The sequence below is a fragment of the Erythrolamprus reginae genome, chromosome 2 (assembly GCF_031021105.1).
Source record: "Erythrolamprus reginae isolate rEryReg1 chromosome 2, rEryReg1.hap1, whole genome shotgun sequence".
Lineage (NCBI taxonomy): Eukaryota > Metazoa > Chordata > Lepidosauria > Squamata > Dipsadidae > Erythrolamprus > Erythrolamprus reginae.
In genome coordinates, this window is record NC_091951.1 from 72,329,828 (window position 1) to 72,349,095 (window position 19,268).

The 19,268-nt window shown below is 39.0% G+C and overlaps 1 protein-coding gene across 1 annotated transcript in view; it reads right to left on the reverse strand.

Moving 5' to 3' along the window:
• Window positions 1-19,268, reverse strand: part of C2H3orf20 (chromosome 2 C3orf20 homolog) — an 84,953-nt gene that overhangs the window by 36,230 nt on the left and 29,455 nt on the right. The window contains exons 9-12 of the mRNA XM_070735754.1: window positions 16,509-16,629; window positions 15,535-15,736; window positions 9,815-10,127; window positions 7,893-8,000 (exon numbers count right to left, since the gene is read on the reverse strand). Of these exons, the coding sequence (XP_070591855.1) occupies window positions 7,893-8,000; window positions 9,815-10,127; window positions 15,535-15,736; window positions 16,509-16,629 (744 nt within the window). The remainder of the gene's footprint in view (window positions 1-7,892; window positions 8,001-9,814; window positions 10,128-15,534; window positions 15,737-16,508; window positions 16,630-19,268) is intronic.

The window sequence follows — 19,268 nt, forward strand, 5'->3', positions numbered from 1 at the left end:
ACACTGAGAGCATACACACCACAGACAAATTCCTTGTGTGTCCAATCACTGCAGCCAGCCCATTAGTTAATGACCCCATTAGTGGGTTATCGGACTTGGAGGAGGCTTGGTGGATAGATCCCAGAATGCACAGGCTCATGGCTAGAAGGAACTAACTACACAGGTATCATTGGAGGTAAGGGAGAACACCTGGGCTGAGGCAATTAGGCTAATGGAGTTGCTGATAAATTACCAGTGTTGCAGAGAGCACATGTGGGAGTTTATCCGTTTGGAGAAGGATACGTCGTGTTTACATTGTTCCTAGACTTTCACAGACTTTTTGGGATATTTCACAGCTAAGTAAATCTTGTGGACTCACTTGAAGAGGTTTGGCTGTGACGCTCTCGCAGCTGCTCTTATCTGCTCTGTTTGTTTTTGTCTCTCACAGCTTTCAAGGACTGTTATCTGTGTGTGAACTAATTTGCTCAGTTTAAAGTGCGTGTGCACAGCTTTATTTTGGATAAACTGTTTTTCTGTTTACTTTACAACAGCATGTGTGTTTGAATTTACATTCCTGACTTAATTGGGGCTCGTAACGTGAAGCCGGGCATAACAACCTAACTGGGTAATACCATCAATGTGAAACACCAACATCATTTGGAGTGCAGCAGGGTTTCATCAGTCTTTGATTTTTCTAATAAATGAGACAGTACAATAGTACAATAGTAAACTAATATCTTCGAACAATAAAATATTCTAAAGGTATTTCATCTGTGGACTTTATCCAGTCTCTCTTTTTATTATTATTTTTAAACTTTCCTTTACTTTAGATTTAATTGTAAAACTCTGAATTCACATGAGTTATGGAAAAAAATCTATGAGTTTTTTTTTCTTGCTGTAGTAATAATCTAACTATACTAGCAGGCCCCAACTTTTGCAGCTTAGCTGGGGAGGAAAGAAGGGAACTGGGCCAGAATACCACAGTCTCCATGGTACATGGAAAAACAGACTGGCTCAGATGGGTTTAAAAATGAGACAAGGGTATACACTCTCCCTTTTTTTATTCAACCCTTATGCTCAGTTTATACTATATTAAAAGAAGCTTTATTGCAAGATGAGTGTGGTTTTAACACTCGAGGATGAAAAATCTATAACCTGTGCTATTCTGATAACACTACTATGAAAATGTGCTGCTATCTCTGTAATGAAAGTTAAAGAGCATAGTGAAAAAATGGGACTGGGCTTAAATATATAGAAGGCCAACTAATCTAAACAGATAGAGCAGCCAGCCTTAGAATTGATGAGAATATTAAAGTGGTAAATAGCTTTTACCGTTTACAATTTACTATAAACAGTAAAGAAACCAGCAGTCAAGATATATGCCATAGAGTAACACTTGATAAGATAGCAGTGAAGGTCTTGGAAAACATATTCAAACACCAGGATGTGGCCTTACCTACAAAGATCAGAATCATGCAGATCATGGTATTCCCCATGACGCTACATAGAAGTGAAAACTGGACTTCAAGAAGCAGGATAGAAAATTATTGATGTTTTTGAACTTCGGTGTTGGAAAAGACTTCTAAGAATATCTGGAGAGGTAAGGAAACACACATATAACTGAAGAAATCACTGCAGAATTCTTACTCAAGGGGCATATGACCAGGATCACAGTATCATATTTTGGAGAGAATAAGTGAAGATCTACAGTAGCTATTTGAAGAAGTCTATAAATTTGAGAAAGATAGAAGGAGAAAAAAGAAAACCAGCAACAAGATAGATGGAGTCAATTAGAGTGGCAATGTCTACAATGTTAGAAGACCTGAAAGGACCAAGATGGAGAAAGATCATTCTAGAGAAAACTCTATGTGATCCCTAACATTTGGTACTGACATGATGACACATAATCAAAGTTATTGTAGTCAACCTTTATGCGTTTGGATTTCTCTCTTGAAAGAGTTTGAGGTGACATTTAGAGGAAGAAAATTGAAGCTGAAATGCCTGGTTACCCCATAAGAAAATGTTATTTTTATCGGGGGGGTGTGTGTGCTAATAATATTTTATGAATTGTCAAAGGTATAGGGGGATGATACAAGGAAGCAACTTAATGGACCAGAATACCTACGAGACCGCCTTCTGCCGCACAAATCCCAGCGGCCGATTAGGTCCCACAGAGTTGGCCTTCTCCGGGTCCTGTCGACTAAACAATGTCGGTTGGGAGGCCCAGGGGAAGAGCCTTCTCTGTGGCAGCCCTGGCCCTCTGGAATCAACTCGCTCCAGAGATCTGAACAGCCCCCACCCTCCTCGCCTTCCGTAAGATGCTGTCTGTTGCCAGGCATGGGGATGATTGACTTCCCCTTCGTTGTCTCTCTGACCTCTGTAGTATAATTAACTGGATTGAGTGTGTATGAGTGCATAGTTGTGATTTTATGATATGGATTATTTTATATTAATGTTTTTTAAATTGACTTTTAAAATTTAATATTAGATTTGTAATGTACTGTACTACTGTTATGTTGTGAGCCGCCCCGAGTCTTCGGAGAGGGGCGGCATACAAATCTAATAAATTATTATTATTATTATTATTATTATTATTATTATTATTATTATTAACTATGTTTGAGGAATTGGCATATTTACCAAACCCTTTATTACTGAAAATAGCAGGTTGTAACTTTATAACTCATTTGTTAAAAGAGTTTAGCTATGATTGGGGTTTAATATTGTTTGGTATTATGGACTTGTATGACATTAGCAGAAGGAGAATTCTAGGATTTATTGTATGCATGTGTCCCTGTGTGTTTAAATAATCAACTACATTTTTATTTGTGGAAAAGCAATTTAAACTTTCAGTCCAAAGAAATTTTAACTAGGAGCATCTACTCAACACATTACTAGGAGTTGTTTTCATGTAAGCATGCAGGCTGTTAGTTAATTTTGCCCACTGTAGAAAGCTGAATTGTTCTTTTAAGTTTGAATGATTGCTATTGCTTGCTAGTGGCTATTCCAGCAGCCTGAACAGAAGACGTTGTGTTTCCATGGCTGAACAAGCAATCATTGGTTAACATCAAGGGACAGATGTCTTGACTTTTGCAAAATCAGCACTGATGAACCTTGTGTTTGCAGCTAACTTTGCTCAGTTCAGGATCATTTGAAAATCCCTTTGTGCAGCAGTTTTGCTTTCAAACCAGACACTGCCTCATTATTTTGATCACCTTGTAGGATGCTTGTGCAGTTTTCAGCAGAATGATTTATTATTCTCTGAACGTTAAAGTCCTGCTAGAGCCAGCAAGGCAACCTTTCATAAGCTGGCTAGCTTGCTGGTATGCCTATTGATATATAGTGAACATAAATTAATTAATCTGCCATAATTAATTTGTTGCTGTGTACTATGGTTGGCAAATTACTCTGTGTATCTAATCCATGGATAAAGACATTGCCATTAACGGCTTTTGCTTTTCTTTAATTCAGGATGGACAAATTTAAGTCTGCATTTGAAGGGACTTTTTTCCATTTAATGCTAATTATAACCATAAGCAAAAGTTATGTGCAATATTTTGACTAGGATTGCACAGAGTTCAGATTTGTTAGTTCTATTTTGTTTTACATTAGATTAACCTGCCAAGAGAACATAATAAAAAAATAAATTAAGATTCCCAAAGCTTTCCATCCTTTCACAGAAAAAAATTACTCCAGGTACTCCCATGGAATTCTAATTTCAACAGCACATCTACTATTGTTGAACAACTAGATGTTAAATGTCCTTTCTAATCTTAGAATTTAGAATCTTAGAATAAACTTAAAACTAAGGAAAAATTTCCTCACAATTAGAACAATTAACCAGTGGAATAGCTTGCCTCCAGAAAATGTGAATACAGTGTTCCCTCGATTTTCACGGGTTCGAACTTCGCGAATAGCCTATACCACGGTTTTTAAAAAAATATTAATTAAAAAATACTTCGTGGTTTTTTTCCTATACCACAGTTTTTCCCACCCAATGACGTCATATGTCATCGCCAAACTAATATTTTTTGCAAAAAAATAACAAAAAAAATAATTATTGTTAATAAATAATTATGTTTATAAATATCAGGATCACTAAGTGTCTTATTCAATGGTGAGTACCAGTAATAATGGTGAGTAAATGGTTGTTAAGGGAATGGGAAATGGTAATTTAGGGGTTTAAAGTGTTAAGGGATGGCTTGTGATACTGTCCATAGCCAAAAATGGTGTATTTACTTCTGCATCCCTACTTCGCGGAAATTCAACTTTCGCGAGCGGTCTCGGAACGCATCCCCTGCGAAAATCGAGGGAACACTGTACTCCAATATTTAAGAAGATGTTGGATAACCATCTGTCTGAAGTAGTGTAGGGTTTCCTGCCTAAGCAGGGGGTTGGACTAGAAGACCTCCAAGGTCCCTTCCAACTCTGTTATTATTGTTATTTTATGTCATATCCCAACCTGGATTTTTCTCCACACACCTAAATAACCATCTAAACATTTCATACATGCTATTTTCATATCAAGACAACACTCGCTAGGCAAGAATAGCCCTTCACTCTCACATCTTTAGAGAGTTTCACTAAAAACTATGAAAAATATTATAGAACCTTGTGTTGCTACCCTGACATCCAGTTAACATCAACATTATTAATTGTCCCTGTCACATACACTATTATGTCTGAAATTCCAAATGTTAATTATATTTATTTAAAAATCAAGTCACATATTTCAAAGAAGATATGTGAAGAAGGGGTTCTTGGTGCTCTCTTGAGCTTGCTTGTTTTCTTGTAGACATTTCCATTACCCTAACTAGGTAACATCATCAGTATTAGTAAGAAGTGCTGTTTGCTCTCAGTTTATACTTTGGTGCCTTGCGTGTCTGTGTGAGTTGGGGCTGGTCTTGTAAAGAAATAAGGTAAATTTTTAAGACATTGCAGCTGAAAACGCGAGCTAAATTAAATTGGGAAATGGGACTACTAGCATCTATGAAAAAGATGAAAAATAATACAATCAGTAGAAATATAAAGGTAACCCACCATGAAATTTTATGCAAATAGATGACTGGCAAAATAAACTCTAATTGGAAAGCAACAGTACTGAATGGATCCACTAGCATTTATTTTTCTTTTCTAGTAAAGAGTTCTTGCTTAAAAAAAATGTGTTAAAAAAGCATAGAAAGCATAACTTTCTGAAAGCTGCTTTCAAAAAAGTATCTTGGGAGTGGAAAATTGTAAGATTTAAAAATATATTAAAATATGTGTTAATTTATGCATTAAAATGTTAAGCTGCTAAAATTTATATTGAAAATCCTATGTGTTAGGAAAAGTTACACACTAAGTTTCCATAAGGAAAACTGAATAAATGTGGATTTTAAAAGGAGCTGATTAATAATGACCTTCATAGCTCTAGATGCTATTTTTAAGAGGATCTTTGCAATATTTAATTTTGAAAGTCAAATCCATCTGCACATTTCATAATTTGATTTATTAGTTTCTTTCTAAATAGGTGTGGGGTTTTGTTTGTTTTTTGCTAAAATAAACAGAAACAAATTAACAGAGTTAAAAGAGACCTTGTAGGTCATCCAATCCAAGCTTTCCCTGCCCAACCTACACCATTTCTGACAGATGGCAGTCCAATCTCTTCTTGAAAACCTCCAGTGATGAAGCTCCCAAACTTCTGAAGGCAAGTTGTTCCATTGGTTGATTATTCTCACTGTCAGAAAATTTCTCCTTATTTCCAGGTTGAATCTCTCCTGTATCAGTTTCCATCCATTATTCCTTGTCTGGCCTTCAGGTGCCTTGGAAAATACTTTGACCCTATGAAACAATTCTTGCAAGGAATACAAACCCTTTCCTAATTTTCACAAATATCAGCTATATTTTCCTCATAGCATTTCAATACTGAGTGGTACCCAAGAACTTCTGATATGCTGAAAGGAAAGTGCTGCTTTTACAGCAGCAGAAACCTTAGAAATAGTGATGGGCGAACTCAACCCGTACAATTCAGATCCGTACTGAATTTTGCGGTATTCGGTATGCCGAACAAAAACACGAAATTTTTTGAAACTTCGGGCAAAGTTCGGGGTCGTGTTCAGCGTTCGGAGCTTTGACGTCACCGGCAGGTTGCTAAGGACACCAAGGTGATCACTTCCTGGATTCCATGGAATCCAGGAAGTGATCAGCTTGGCGTCCTTAGCAACCTGCCGGTATATGTGACGTCAAAGCTCTTCCCCCAGAGTCTCTTGGTGGGATTCCCCGTTTGGGTTCGAGTTCGGGTTCGGTTCAGGTTCGGCCGAATTTTGCATGAAGTTCGTCCGAACTTGCCGAACCCGAACACCGTTGGGTTTGCCTATCACTACTTAGAAATGCTAAATATGTCCACTCAAGCCATTACCCTTCCAGACTGAGGGATTCACAAGCAATTTTTTAAAAAGCAGTACTGAAACACAAAAAGACACTGTATTTACTAGAAGTCTCTGTTTTATCTGAATAGGCATCTCTGTCAATGAACTCGGACAATGAATAACTCCCTTTACGTGCCAAAGACCCTAAAATAAGTTTAATGTACTCCAGGCATAACTGGAACCCTCTTTTGTTAAATCAATTGTGTGCTTTGGGCACTTGGCATGAGATTTGGGGCAGTGAATAGGATTCCAATCTCAGGCATTCACTTACTGCGTATTTATTTATATGAAGAAGACCTTTTCTTGATGCTTCCATTTTTTGTGGTTTAAAACTGAGTTCAGGATGTTAATCTCACAGATCAGATAAATAGATTAAATCAGAAAGAGGCTGAAAATTAAGTCTTTTCTTAAAATGGAAATGAAAGAATAGTCAAATATTTCACAACTTATGCATGGATGTTATTATAAACTTGGTTAAAAGTCTGTAGAGATTCTCAATCCTCCAGGTCATGGTTGTCCCAAAGCAGGGGTGAGTTCCTCCAGGTTCAGACCAGTTCGCCCAAACTGGTAGTGACCCACTGGTTACATCACAATGATGTTACTGAACCAGATTAGTCGGAGCCAGTCCATGGGCACTGCCATCTTTTAAAAAAATGATTTTTTAAAAAAATGATTTTTATTTTTTTAATTAATTTATTTTTTTTTTATTTTTCTGAGCATGTACAGAAGTTGAGTTTCCAGCAATGTGCATGCAGTTGCTATCTTGTTTTCAGCTCTTTTTTTAAAAGAAAAAAATAATTTTATTTTTTTTTATTTTTCTTCTGAGCATGTGCAGAAGAAGTGAAGGGCTACCAAAAAATTTATTACCACACTGTGGCCATGGTTTAGACAGAGCGCTCTGCATTCTCTTTCAACATATTTCAGTGTAAATTGAGTGCTCTGGAGTGGAGCTCCATTTTTGCTACCCCACTATGTTTCCCCCCCATCCAGGCAATAGCCCATCCCTGTACACAAGCCAAGTTTCCGGCACTATAATAGTCAGAAGAACAATTTAGATAAACCCTGACTCTATTATCAAAAACCTGACCAGGGGGTCAGTCAATTAAGCATATTAATATCATTTGCATTTGCTCTGAGCTGCAATATCGACTTTTGCTTCTTAAATTCAGCCCATGGCTCTCAAGAGTGGACAGGCTTTAAGCCATTTCTGCCACCTGTAAACCTGATCATTGCTCACATGGTTGATTCAAGCCACCAGAAAAGGGACTAAGATCTAAGCCTAGAAAGTAAAATTTAAAGTGGCTATTAGCAGATTGCATGGTACTTTCTCAGTGTTTTGGACTGTCAACACTCGTATCTTCTGATCAGCCATACAGCTGTGAATTATAAAGTTATCTGGAGAGTACTGGGTTATGGAAAATTGTCTCTTTATGAGGAAATAATTTCTGCAGGGTCAATGAAATGAAAAGGTCAATAGGCATTGCAAGAAACCCATCAGATACTTGCCACCACCATTCCAGGAACGACACCATGTTTCTGTACCAGAAGTGGAGGAGTTTGGTTCAGTGGATTCTCTAGATCATATTTCAGGAAACGGTAGGAATCATGCTTGCTCTGGAAAGGCAGTAAATTATTCTATCATTTTATGGAAATATCCTATGCTCTTGTCTCATAAACATTTTTTTTCTCAAATGGAGAAACAATGCTTCACTGTACAGACAGGGTGAATTGGATATTGATAAAGCTCTTTCTTATCACAGGTGGAAGACTTATTTTTCTGGTCTGCATCACCTCAGTCAAAACTTGTCAGATTTACATTCTGGCTTTGTGCATAGTCAGAACTCAAAACTGGTGGAGGTGGATGATTTGTCCTACCCAAAATCCATATGATAGACCAGTGTTTCCCAACCTTGGCTACTTGAAGATATTTGGACTTCAATTCCCAGAATTCCCCAGCCAGCGATTGCTGGCTGGGGAATTCTGGGAGTTGAAGTCCAGATATCTTCAAGTTACCAAGGTTGGGAAACACTGTGATAGACCAATGTCTGCATGTAGCTTTTATCTGCAGGTTGCATATTCCATCTAGGCAGAAAAGTCTCACAAGAAGACAAAGGCTGTATATAAACTCACTTCAGAGCTCTTTTATTTTTCTGTTATGGATATCAAATCCTTTTTTCTCTATATTCCTATGTGAGAAATTAAGATGGAGGCTAAAACTGGTTGCCAGATTGAAACGTAAAGCTATGGAAAAAAAGAACTCAAAAACTAACAACCAAAACATGAATACAAATTAAAATCCAAGATATCCCATAATTTTTCTCTTAAAAAAACAGAAGCTGAGGTCAGACATCTGAAATAAACATAAAGAGTAACTGGAGATAATTATCTCATTTGCCCTTAAAATATAATATTTTTGTTATGTTAATATATTTTAAGAGGATGGTGAAATTTTCTGGGGAGAATCTATAACCTTTTAATGATCATAACAGATAAATTAATCTTTGATATTCAAAACAAATAGAAACCCCAAGATCCCGAGTTCAAGCAAGAGTCAGTAAAATGGCCACTGTTGGGGGCGGGGTGTGGGAGGATGGCAGAGAAGATGATTTTTGCCTTGATCTGCTAAGGCAATTTTATTTTAATTAACAGTGGTAACATATATTTATAATTTACAACAAATCCAATCAATTTGTTTTATGGGGAAAAAACAACAGATGAGAAAATGGATTCCGCTCAGGGGTGTATATTACCTTTTTCATAACCTGACAGCTAATCAGATTTTTGTGAGTAAATTGTGGAAATAAAATAAAATTCTGTGATATAGTTACATTCCATAATTTACAATTCAATATTATGAACATTTATTTCAAGATAATTTCTGTCATGGCTATTCGAGCTTATTGTTAAGATCTGGCTTATACTGTGTATGTAGTAAACAGCTAATCCTTTCATTTATTCTTTTTTTTTTTTACTTTATTGTACACACACACACATGGCCTCAATCTGGGTTGAAATCATTGTAATTCAGATTGGAGAGATTTCTTTATCCCATTTCTTTTATTTCTGAATCTTTTCCCTCTTCCTACTGTCCATACAAATCTAAATAATAAATAAATAAAATAAATCTTATAGGAGTTAAGGGGGGGGATTCTCTACTAATAAATGACACTTGCCTCAGGCTCATGTCCCGGGTATCAATAGCACAAATCGTGTAAATTTCATTAAATAAATAAATAGGCTGCTTCCAATTCTTTTCTGAACCACAAAATAATACCCTGAGCCAAGTTCTGTGGTCAGTGAACTCCCTGGCATGGTTACTGTTACATTATTACCTCAGCTCCATAAAATAGAAACAGTGATTATCTAGCTAAGAAGAATGAACCTGCTTTTGGGAAATCCATGCATTAAAAAATCAACATTTAGTTTACCTGAAGACAAGGTGAGGGACGTCCATGCTGCCTCTTTATGTACAGCTGTTCAACAGACCACTCAAAGAAAGAAGAGTAGGAATATTTTTGTGGTGACAACACACATATCACAAGGACTTGTTGAGGGTCTCTTGGGGCAGTGATAAACTTTTCAAATTCCAAGTCCGTAATTAATGGGATTTTTACTATACATTTGCAACCTAAACCGTCATTAGTTTTGGTCAAAACCTTGCGCAGCACGATTGGACAGTCCATAGGAAAAATTGCCCACGTTTCAAGGGTAGGGCTTAGATCTAGGAACTCCTCTTTGGCTCTGTGTGAAGCAAGTGAAGAGGTTAGAAAGAAAAAAATGAGGGGGGGAAAGAAATGGAAAATTAAACAGGTAGGTAATATTTGAAACACAAGACCTGGAAAGCATTCGTGTTAGTGCTGTGTACATTTTTCAATACACTTTGAATTCTCTATTCAAAATATTCATCTGTATTAGAAGTGCATTTGGAACACAATAAATGAAAACCATTTGGTATCTAGACTCTATTCAAATCTTATCTGGACCCTGATTTTTTTGACCTTCAAATTAGACACCTTCCCACCACCCACCCATACTGGCATTAAGTCATCTACCATTCTTGTTACCTCTTTTGGTATTTTCTTTACAATGATTATCTGGCTAGTTAAATGGTACAATGTGCCATGCTACATAGTCAAGTGGGAATTATAACAAAAGAAAGGGATATTGAGGCTTATATAGAGAAGACACTCTGTGGTCACTTGATCACATTTTGGGTGCCCGGCAACCTGTCTGCATTTACAATCATTTGCCTCACCTTCCAGTCACATGACCACAATTTACAGTGGCTTTTTTGGTCAGAAACCAGAATTTCAGTTTCTGGCAAAAATGCTCATTGGAAACAATGGATTCTTTAATAATAATTTCACTTCATGACTGCTACAAAATAAGGCATAAAATTGGCCATGGCCATATATATTGACTTCTTTAATGACTGGCATGACTTTTGACCATAATTCCAGGCTCAATTATGATGGTAAGTTGATGACTCCCTGTACTATAATGGAGGGTTGTCTTTAAAAATAGACCAAAGAATATCAATGGGTCAGACTCAGTCAATCAAATTTCTTTTCTACTGGAATCACATTTCAGGTTATTAAATAGCTGAATAGGAGATGAGCATATGCAACCTATTTCCTCCATATGAACTTGCTGCCAAATTGTTTCCATTTTAAATTTAAAATGCTGGTATTAATGTTTCAAACCCTAAATCCGTGATGGCGAACCTATGGCATGGGTGCCACAGATGGCACGTGGAGCTACATCTGCTGGCACGTGAGCTATTGCCATAGCTCAGGTCCAACGTACATGTGTGTGCCGGCCAGCTGATTTTTGGCTCGCACAGAGGATCTGGGAGGGTGCTTTTGGCTTCCAGAGGGATGAGGTAGGCGGTTTTTACCCTCCCCCAGCTCCAGGGAAGCCTTTGTAGCCTGGGGAGGGTGAAACATGAGCCTACTGGGCCCACCAGAAGTTGGGAAACAGGCCATTTCCAGCCTCCAGACGGCCTCTGGGGGTGGGGAAAGCTGTTTTCGCCCTCCCCAGGCATTGTATTATGGGTGGGGGCACTTGCGTATGTGCAACAGCGTGCATGCATGTTCTTTCAGCACCAGAGGAAAAAAAGATTCACCATCACTGCCCTAAATGTTTGGGCTTGTGTCCTTTGAAATAATTCTTCCTTCTACAATAACTTTGGATATTTTACTCTGATGCCCATATTGAATGAGTGCAGCCATGTCTGACAGACAAGGCCTTATCTGTCTTTGAAATATTCTGCCCAGAGAACCATCATCAGGCAAAGCTTTCTCTTTCCCTGATATTTTTTAATATTAAGCTGTTTTAGAGGTTTTTAAAATTGCTTTACTTTTATCAGTGCTTGTGTTGCTCATATTTTATATACTAGCCTTATTACTTTTCGGAATCTAATATAGACCCCAAGCAGTTATAAAATGATTGGATATAAAAATGGTTCTACCACTCACTAATCCAAGTCAAATTTTATAGTGATAATTATCAGTGATAGGTAATGGATAGGTCATATTATGTTTAAGCTTTTACTATGGGTTTATTTTATAGTATTAAATTATTTTAACCATCCAGGGGATATTTATTATAAAGTGTAACACAAAACATATTGCCCTTCACTCATACTACCCCAGTAATTACAAAAATAGTCATAGCTAAAAAAAATCTGATGTGCTTATTGAGAGACACATATGAATATAAACTAAAAGCTACTAAATTAAAGCAGTAACTTTGAATTGTTGGGCAGCTTTTGGGCTAACAATGGCAATCAAAGGTATATAAGGCATTTTTAGGGAGAAAATGCTCTATAACTAGGGTGCCATTAGTGAAAAGGTTCACTGAAACTCAGAAGACAACAACACCTATAACAGATTTATTCTTATCCCATCTTATTTTAAGCCACATCTCTGCCTATTTATTTATTTATTAATTTATTAGATTTGTATTCCGCCCCTCTCCGTAGACTTGGGGCGGCTCACAACACAATAAAACAGTTCATGACAAATCTAATAATTTACAATTTAAAATATTTTAAAAACCCCATTATTAAGCAGACATACATACAAACATACCATACATAAATTTTATAGGCCCTGGGGAGATATCTCAGTTCCCCCATGCCTGATGACAAAGGTGGGTTTTGAGGAGTTTACGAAAGGCAAGGAGGGTAGGGGCAGTTCTAATGTCTGGGGGGAGCTGGTTCCCGAGAGTCGGGGCTGCCATAGAGAAGGCTCTTCCCCTGGGGCCCGCCAACTGACATCGGTCGCTGGGATTTGTGCAGCAGAAGGCGGTCTCAGAGATATTCTGGTCCGATGCCATGAACGGCTTTATAGGTCATAACCAACACTTTGAATTGTGACTGGAAATTGATTGGCAACCAATGCAGACTGCGGAGTGTTGGTGTAACATGGGCATACCTGGGGAAGCCCATGACTGCTCTCGCAGATGCATTCTGCATGATCTGAAGTTTCCTAACACTTTTCAAAGGTAGCCCCATGTAGAGAGCATTACAGTAGTCAAACCTCGAGGTGATGAGGGCATGAGTGACTGTGAGCAGTGAGTCCTGGTCCAAATAGGGCTGCAACTGGTGCACCAGGCGAACCTGGGCAAACGCCCCCCTCGCCACAGCTGAAAGATGGTTCTCTAATGTGAGCTGTGGATTGAGGAGGACGCCCAAGTTGCGGACCCTCTCTGAGGGGTCCATAATTCCCCCCCAGGGTGATGGACGGACAGATGGAATTGTCCTTGGGAGGCAAAACCCACAGCCACTCCATCTTATCAGGGTTGAGTTTGAGTCTGTTGACACCCATCCAGGCCCCAACAGCCTCCAAACACCGGCACATCACTTCCACTGCTTCGTTGATTGGACATGGGGTGGAGATGTAAAGCTGGGTATCATCAGCGTACTGATGATACCTCACCCCTTGCCCTTGGATGATCTCACCCAGCGGTTTCATGTAGATATTGAATAGCAGGGGCACCCCACAAGGGAGAGACCTTGTGGGTCGACCTCTGGCCCCCCACTAACACCGACTACAACCGACCGGAGAGGTAGGAGGAGAACCACTGAAGAACAGTGCCTCCCACTACCAACCCCTGAGGCACCCCACAAGGGAGAGACCTCGGGGTCGACCTCTGGCCCCCCACTAACACCGACTATGACCGACCGGAGAGGTAGGAGGAGAACCACTGAAGAACAGTGCCTCCCACTACCAACCCCTCCAGCCGGCGCAGAAGGATACCATGGTCGATGGTATCGAAAGCCACTGAGAGGTCAAGAAGCACCAGGACAGAGGATAAACCCCTGTACCGGGCCCGCCAGAGATCATCCATCAATGCGACCAAAGCAGTTTCCATGCTGTAACCGGGCCTGAAACCCGACTGCTGGGAACCTAGATAATCAGCTTCTTCCAAGGACCGCTGGAGCTGGAGCGCCACTACCTTCTCAACAACCTTCCCAATAAAGGGAAGGTTGGAGACTGGACGATAGTTATTAAGTACGGCTGGGTCCAGGGAAGGCTTCTTGAGGAGGGGGCGCACAAGCGCCTCTTTATAGGGTGTTGGAAAGGACCCCATCCCCAAGGAAGCATTGACAATCTCCTGGACCCAGCTCCGTGTCACCTCCCTGCTGGCCGAAACCAGCCAGGAGGGACACGGATCCAGTAAGCAGGTGGCGGAACTCACAGCTCCAATGGCCTTGTCCACTTCATCAGGTGTCACCAGATCAAACTCTTCCCAGACAGGTGGACAAGTACGGGCCCCAGTCACCTCAACTGACTCGTTGTCAGTCGACTCTGTTTTACAATTAGAGTCGAGGTCCGCCCGGATCCGAGCGATTTTATCAGCGAAAAACATGTTAAAATCCTCGGCGCTACTCTGTAAGGGCTCCCCAACTCCCCCCTGGTTAAGAAGGGAGCGGGTCACCCTAAACAGAGCGGCCGGGCGGGATTCCGCTGATGCAATCACGGCGGCATGATACGCGCATCTTGCCGCCTTGAGCGCCACTTTGTAAGTCTTAATAAAAGCTCTTACAAGTGTTCGATCGGATTCAGACTTACTCTTCCTCCATCGCTTCTCTAGACGTCTCTTCTGACGTTTCAACTCCCGGAGCTTATTCCAGTCATTTAATACATTTAATACATTTTTTTTCCAAGAAGCGTTTGCCCCATGAGAGTTACTCTTAGGAGTAATTTATTTGTGACTGCTTGCCAACGAACGATGACTCCAAAAGCCAAACTTTTATTTTTCTGGACACTCCTTTTTCTGTCTCCATTTTTAAATCAGGTCCATGCTGGCTGGGGACTTCTGGGAGTTGAAGTCCAGATATCTTCAAGTTGCTAAGGTTGGGAAACACTGGCTTAGAGGATGCTATGCAGGTGATATAGAAATGACACATCTGTCCTTCAGCATCTCACCATCGTTTTGCAATTCAAAAGCACTAATACCAATACGTATAACTTGAGTAATGCAAAATATATATGGCTCGATCTGTCTGTCTATAGGCCACCTTGCTCAGAATGTTTTCCAAGTAGTGTCACTTAGGAAAGGTAGAAAGAAATGAAAAGGAGGATCAGCAGTAAGGATGGGCCCAATTACAGTGAAAATGGGTACACTATTAGAAGGTCTGAAAGATCAGGTCAGTGACAGATCTTCTTGCAGAAAATCATCTATGTGGCTTCTAAAATTCAACACCAACTTGATGGTACATAACCAATACAAGTTAGGTTTAGAAATAAATAAAACAGCAAGCCACAGGCTCAAAATAAGCAAACATGGTCACCATTGGTATGTCTTCAGAGGAGCACGAAAAGTACCAGAAGTCCAGAACATACCTCTGAGGCATCTTTAGTAACATCTGTAGGATCCAGCACTTTTGGCAATGTGACAAAAGCAGCATCTCCCCATTGCAGTACAAACTTGACCCCCTTTGTACACGGCTACCACATCAAGACACGGGTACAAAAGGAATGGAACATCATGATGCTTCTTGTATTATTTGGCCATCATCTCCCTCTCAATTAGCCTTTTGTGATGGACTCCAACATTTTTATTTTACAAGAAGCATATTGTTATCCCACCAATCTTGTTTTTCACAGAATCCCCTCCTCCAAAAGATTGTCCCACTTACCGTGAGGCAGACCTGAATTTTCTCTTAAGAGGGTGATAACTGGGTAAGCTCATTGGCCTGACAACTCGTTTCACTTTTGGTTTTTCAGCTGAAGTCATAGCATCTTCTCTTAGCCTTCGATCCCAGGTCTGTAGTGGAGATTCTGTTTTACACTTTATAGGTTTTGTATGAAACTCAGCCGGATAGTCTATGCAGCATATTCCTGCCAATCAACAGATTATTGGGCAGATTATCAAGATTATAATATATTTTTAAAATTATCGTAAAGGTTTTGTCACTGAACCCCCAAAACTTTACCTCTAGACTATCCATGTTGACCTCACCTGATTCCTAAGAGGTCAGTAAGGGGCGTGCATAATTGCACCAGCGTACCAGCGTACCTACCATCCCTATCCTAATGTTCCCCTTATTTATTTATTTGTTTGTTTCTTTGTTTGTTTGTTTATTTAATTTGTCAAACAATTATAGAGTGGTAATTTGTACAAATAAAACATTAGATAAGTAATGATAAAAAGTAACAAAAGAAGACAATAGGACAGGAACGGTAGGCACAGTGGTGCGCTTATGCACGCCCCTTACAGACCTCTTAGAAAGGGGGAGAAGTCAATTGTAAACTACTAATACATACTTGATAAATAAAATAAATAAATAAAAATATACAGGTTAGTATAGAGGTTAGTAAAAGTAAATAATCCTTTGGATTTTATTAGCACAAAAAATGATTATTTAGCCCACCTTTGTCCAATAAAATTAATGACTGTGTGCCACCAAATTGTTTTGAATTCCTAATAACCACATACAGTAAATTTCTTCCAAAATCTCTAATAAGAAGTTGAACACAAAAGATACTATGGTTCGTTTCATATTTAATTTTTATCACCACTCTGTTATTATGTATGAGGCAGCACATGACTATACACACTAATTAATAAAGCAGTGTGAATTTCATATAGTACTCAACATAATGACAATACCTGAAATCATCAAAACACTGTTTATGAATTGTTTTGTAGTTTTCTCAAACCTCTTCTTAATGTCAATAAGGCTTCTTCTCCAATGTTCTTTCTGGTCAGCTTCATTGTTTTTTAAAGTCAACTTTGGAAAGGAGAAAAGGACATGAGAATTATTTTTTAAAAATACTGCATTATGAGATCTGGAAATCTAAGCAGTCATCGTTGTACAATAGCAGAATTCAGTGACTTTTCAGACCAAGGATTGGATTGCACTCATTTTTCTTAGCTATGGCATCTTACTTTGTAAGACTCAGCCAAGAAAAGAGGAGAGGAGAGGAGGGGAGGGGAGGGGAGGGAAGAGGAAGAGGAAGAGGGAGAGGGAGAGGGAGAGGAAGGAGAGAAGAGGTCAATTTATTTCCTTACGTTAATTAGAAAATATTACTAAGAAAATATTTCAAGAGTAACCCCCAAAAAACAATTAACCCTCAGATTTTTATTATATAAACATACACTTTAAGAGAGCTGAAATAAGTTAAATATTACAGTGTTCCCTCGATTTTCGCGGGTTCGAACTTCGCGAAACAGCTATACCACGGTTTTTCAAAAATATTAATTAAAAAATACTTTGCGTTTTTTCCCCTATACCACGTTTTTTCCTGCCCGATGACGTCATATGTCATCGCCAAACTTTCGTCCGCCTTTAATAAATATTTTTTAAATAAACTTTAATAAATAAACATGGTGAGTAATAATCTAAAAGGTTGCTAAGGGAATGGGAAATGGTAATTTAGGGGTTTAAAGTGTTAAGGAATGGCTTGTGACACTGTTCATAGCCAAAAATAGTGTATTTACTTCCGCATCTCTACTTCGCGGAAATTCGATTTTCACGGGCGGTCTCGGAACGCATCCCCCACGAAAATCAAGGGAACACTGTATTAAGATAGGTTAGCTGACAAAACCATTATGTGGGGGTTCTGCAGGTTCAACCTCTGGAATGACCAGTTAAAAATATTGATTACCATGTAAGAAATAAGACCTCAGATAATAAACCACTGCCTTTCAGATTTAGCAGTGGATGTTACCAGAACTGAAATATTGTAGTCATTCTGTTCATTCTGAGACATGGCATGATAGAGTTGCCAGTAATAGAAACAGCACTTAGACTTATATACTGCTTCACAGTGCTTTATAACCCTAAGTGTTTATAGAGTCAGCACATCACCCCTAACAATCTGTGTCCTCATTCCACCTTGGAAGGATAGAAGACTGAGTCTACCTTGATCCTGGTGATATTTGAACTGCCAAATATACGCCAGTAAGGGGCGTATATAAGTGCACTGATGTGCCTATCGTCCCCTGTCCAATTGTCTTTCCTTATCTCATATATCATATATATTCTCTCCTTATCTATCTATCTATCTATCTATCTATCTATCTATCTCTATCTCTATCTCTATCTCTATCTCTATCTCTATCTCTATCTCTATCTCTATCTGTCTGTCTGTCTGTCTGTCTGTCTGTCTATCTATCTATCTATCTATCTATCTATCTATCTATCTATATATATATATATATATATATATATATATATCATATATATTCTCTCCATATCTCTTATATCATATATATTCTCTTCTTTTTTATTTTCTATCTTTATATATATTACTTAATGTCTATTCTCTTCCATATGTATTGTATATTGGACAAAGAATAAATGAATGAAATGAAATGAAATAGCACCCAGCCAGCAGAAGTAGCCTGCAGTACTGCATTCTAACCACTGCACCTGGGGAGGGAAAAACACAAGCCTACTGGAACCACTAGAAGTTGGGAAACAGGCCGTTTTAAGCCTCCAGAGGGCCTCCGAGTGGGGGAACTGTTTTACCCCTCCCAGGCATTGGATTATGGGTGTGGACACTTGCACATGTGTGAAAGCGCGTGCCCACACTCTTTGGTTCGCCATCACTATTGTATCTCATCTTTCACATTTCACATGCAAAAGCACCTTTCAAAAACACAGGTATGTTCAAAATTCTCACCAAACCTGAGCCTATAAATCTTTTGAAAGCACCAATCCTGCTGAATTTCCCACTTTCAGAGCATTCCTGAATTGTTTCGAAAGGGCGGTTGACCTGACCAAAATTGCCAGATATAACATGGGCCACTTGTGTGTGCATACATTGGATAAGTATGGATTTCATCTTCAGACCATTTTTCATTTCCTTAATGCTTGGACCCATCGCTTTTCTTTGTTTCTGCTTAACAAAAGCCATTTAAAATGTATGTTTTGCAGTGTGTCTGTTTGCATGTCTGGGTGGGGGATAAATATAAAAGCAGTAGGAGACGGAGAAGGAAATGACAAGCGATGATGACTTTTTAATCTAAAGAATGGGCCAATTAGCACCACGTGGCGGATAAATATGTCATTCAGGCACCCTATGAAGGCAACCAGTGGAGTCATAAAACATTTTAATGTAAAGGCTGTCTTTCCACAAAAGTGCATCCACCGTATAAATATTTTGGGGGAAAGGACCTAGCAATTTCCTTCTGGAAAGAAAGTTGTCCTTACTGCCAGTTTCAGCAAAGTTCCTGGGAGTGTTCTTTCAAAGGTCAATGGAACTCCAGGGAAGCAATTTGAAAAGAGACAAGTGCAGTCGTGTGGTGGAGGGGGAGAAGGGAACAAGATAATTTGTCTATCGCTTTTATTGCAATATTTAATTTTGCCAGTAAGCAGAAAAACTGGGTATAAGGTTATGAAAAACTGGGTATAAGGTTATAAGG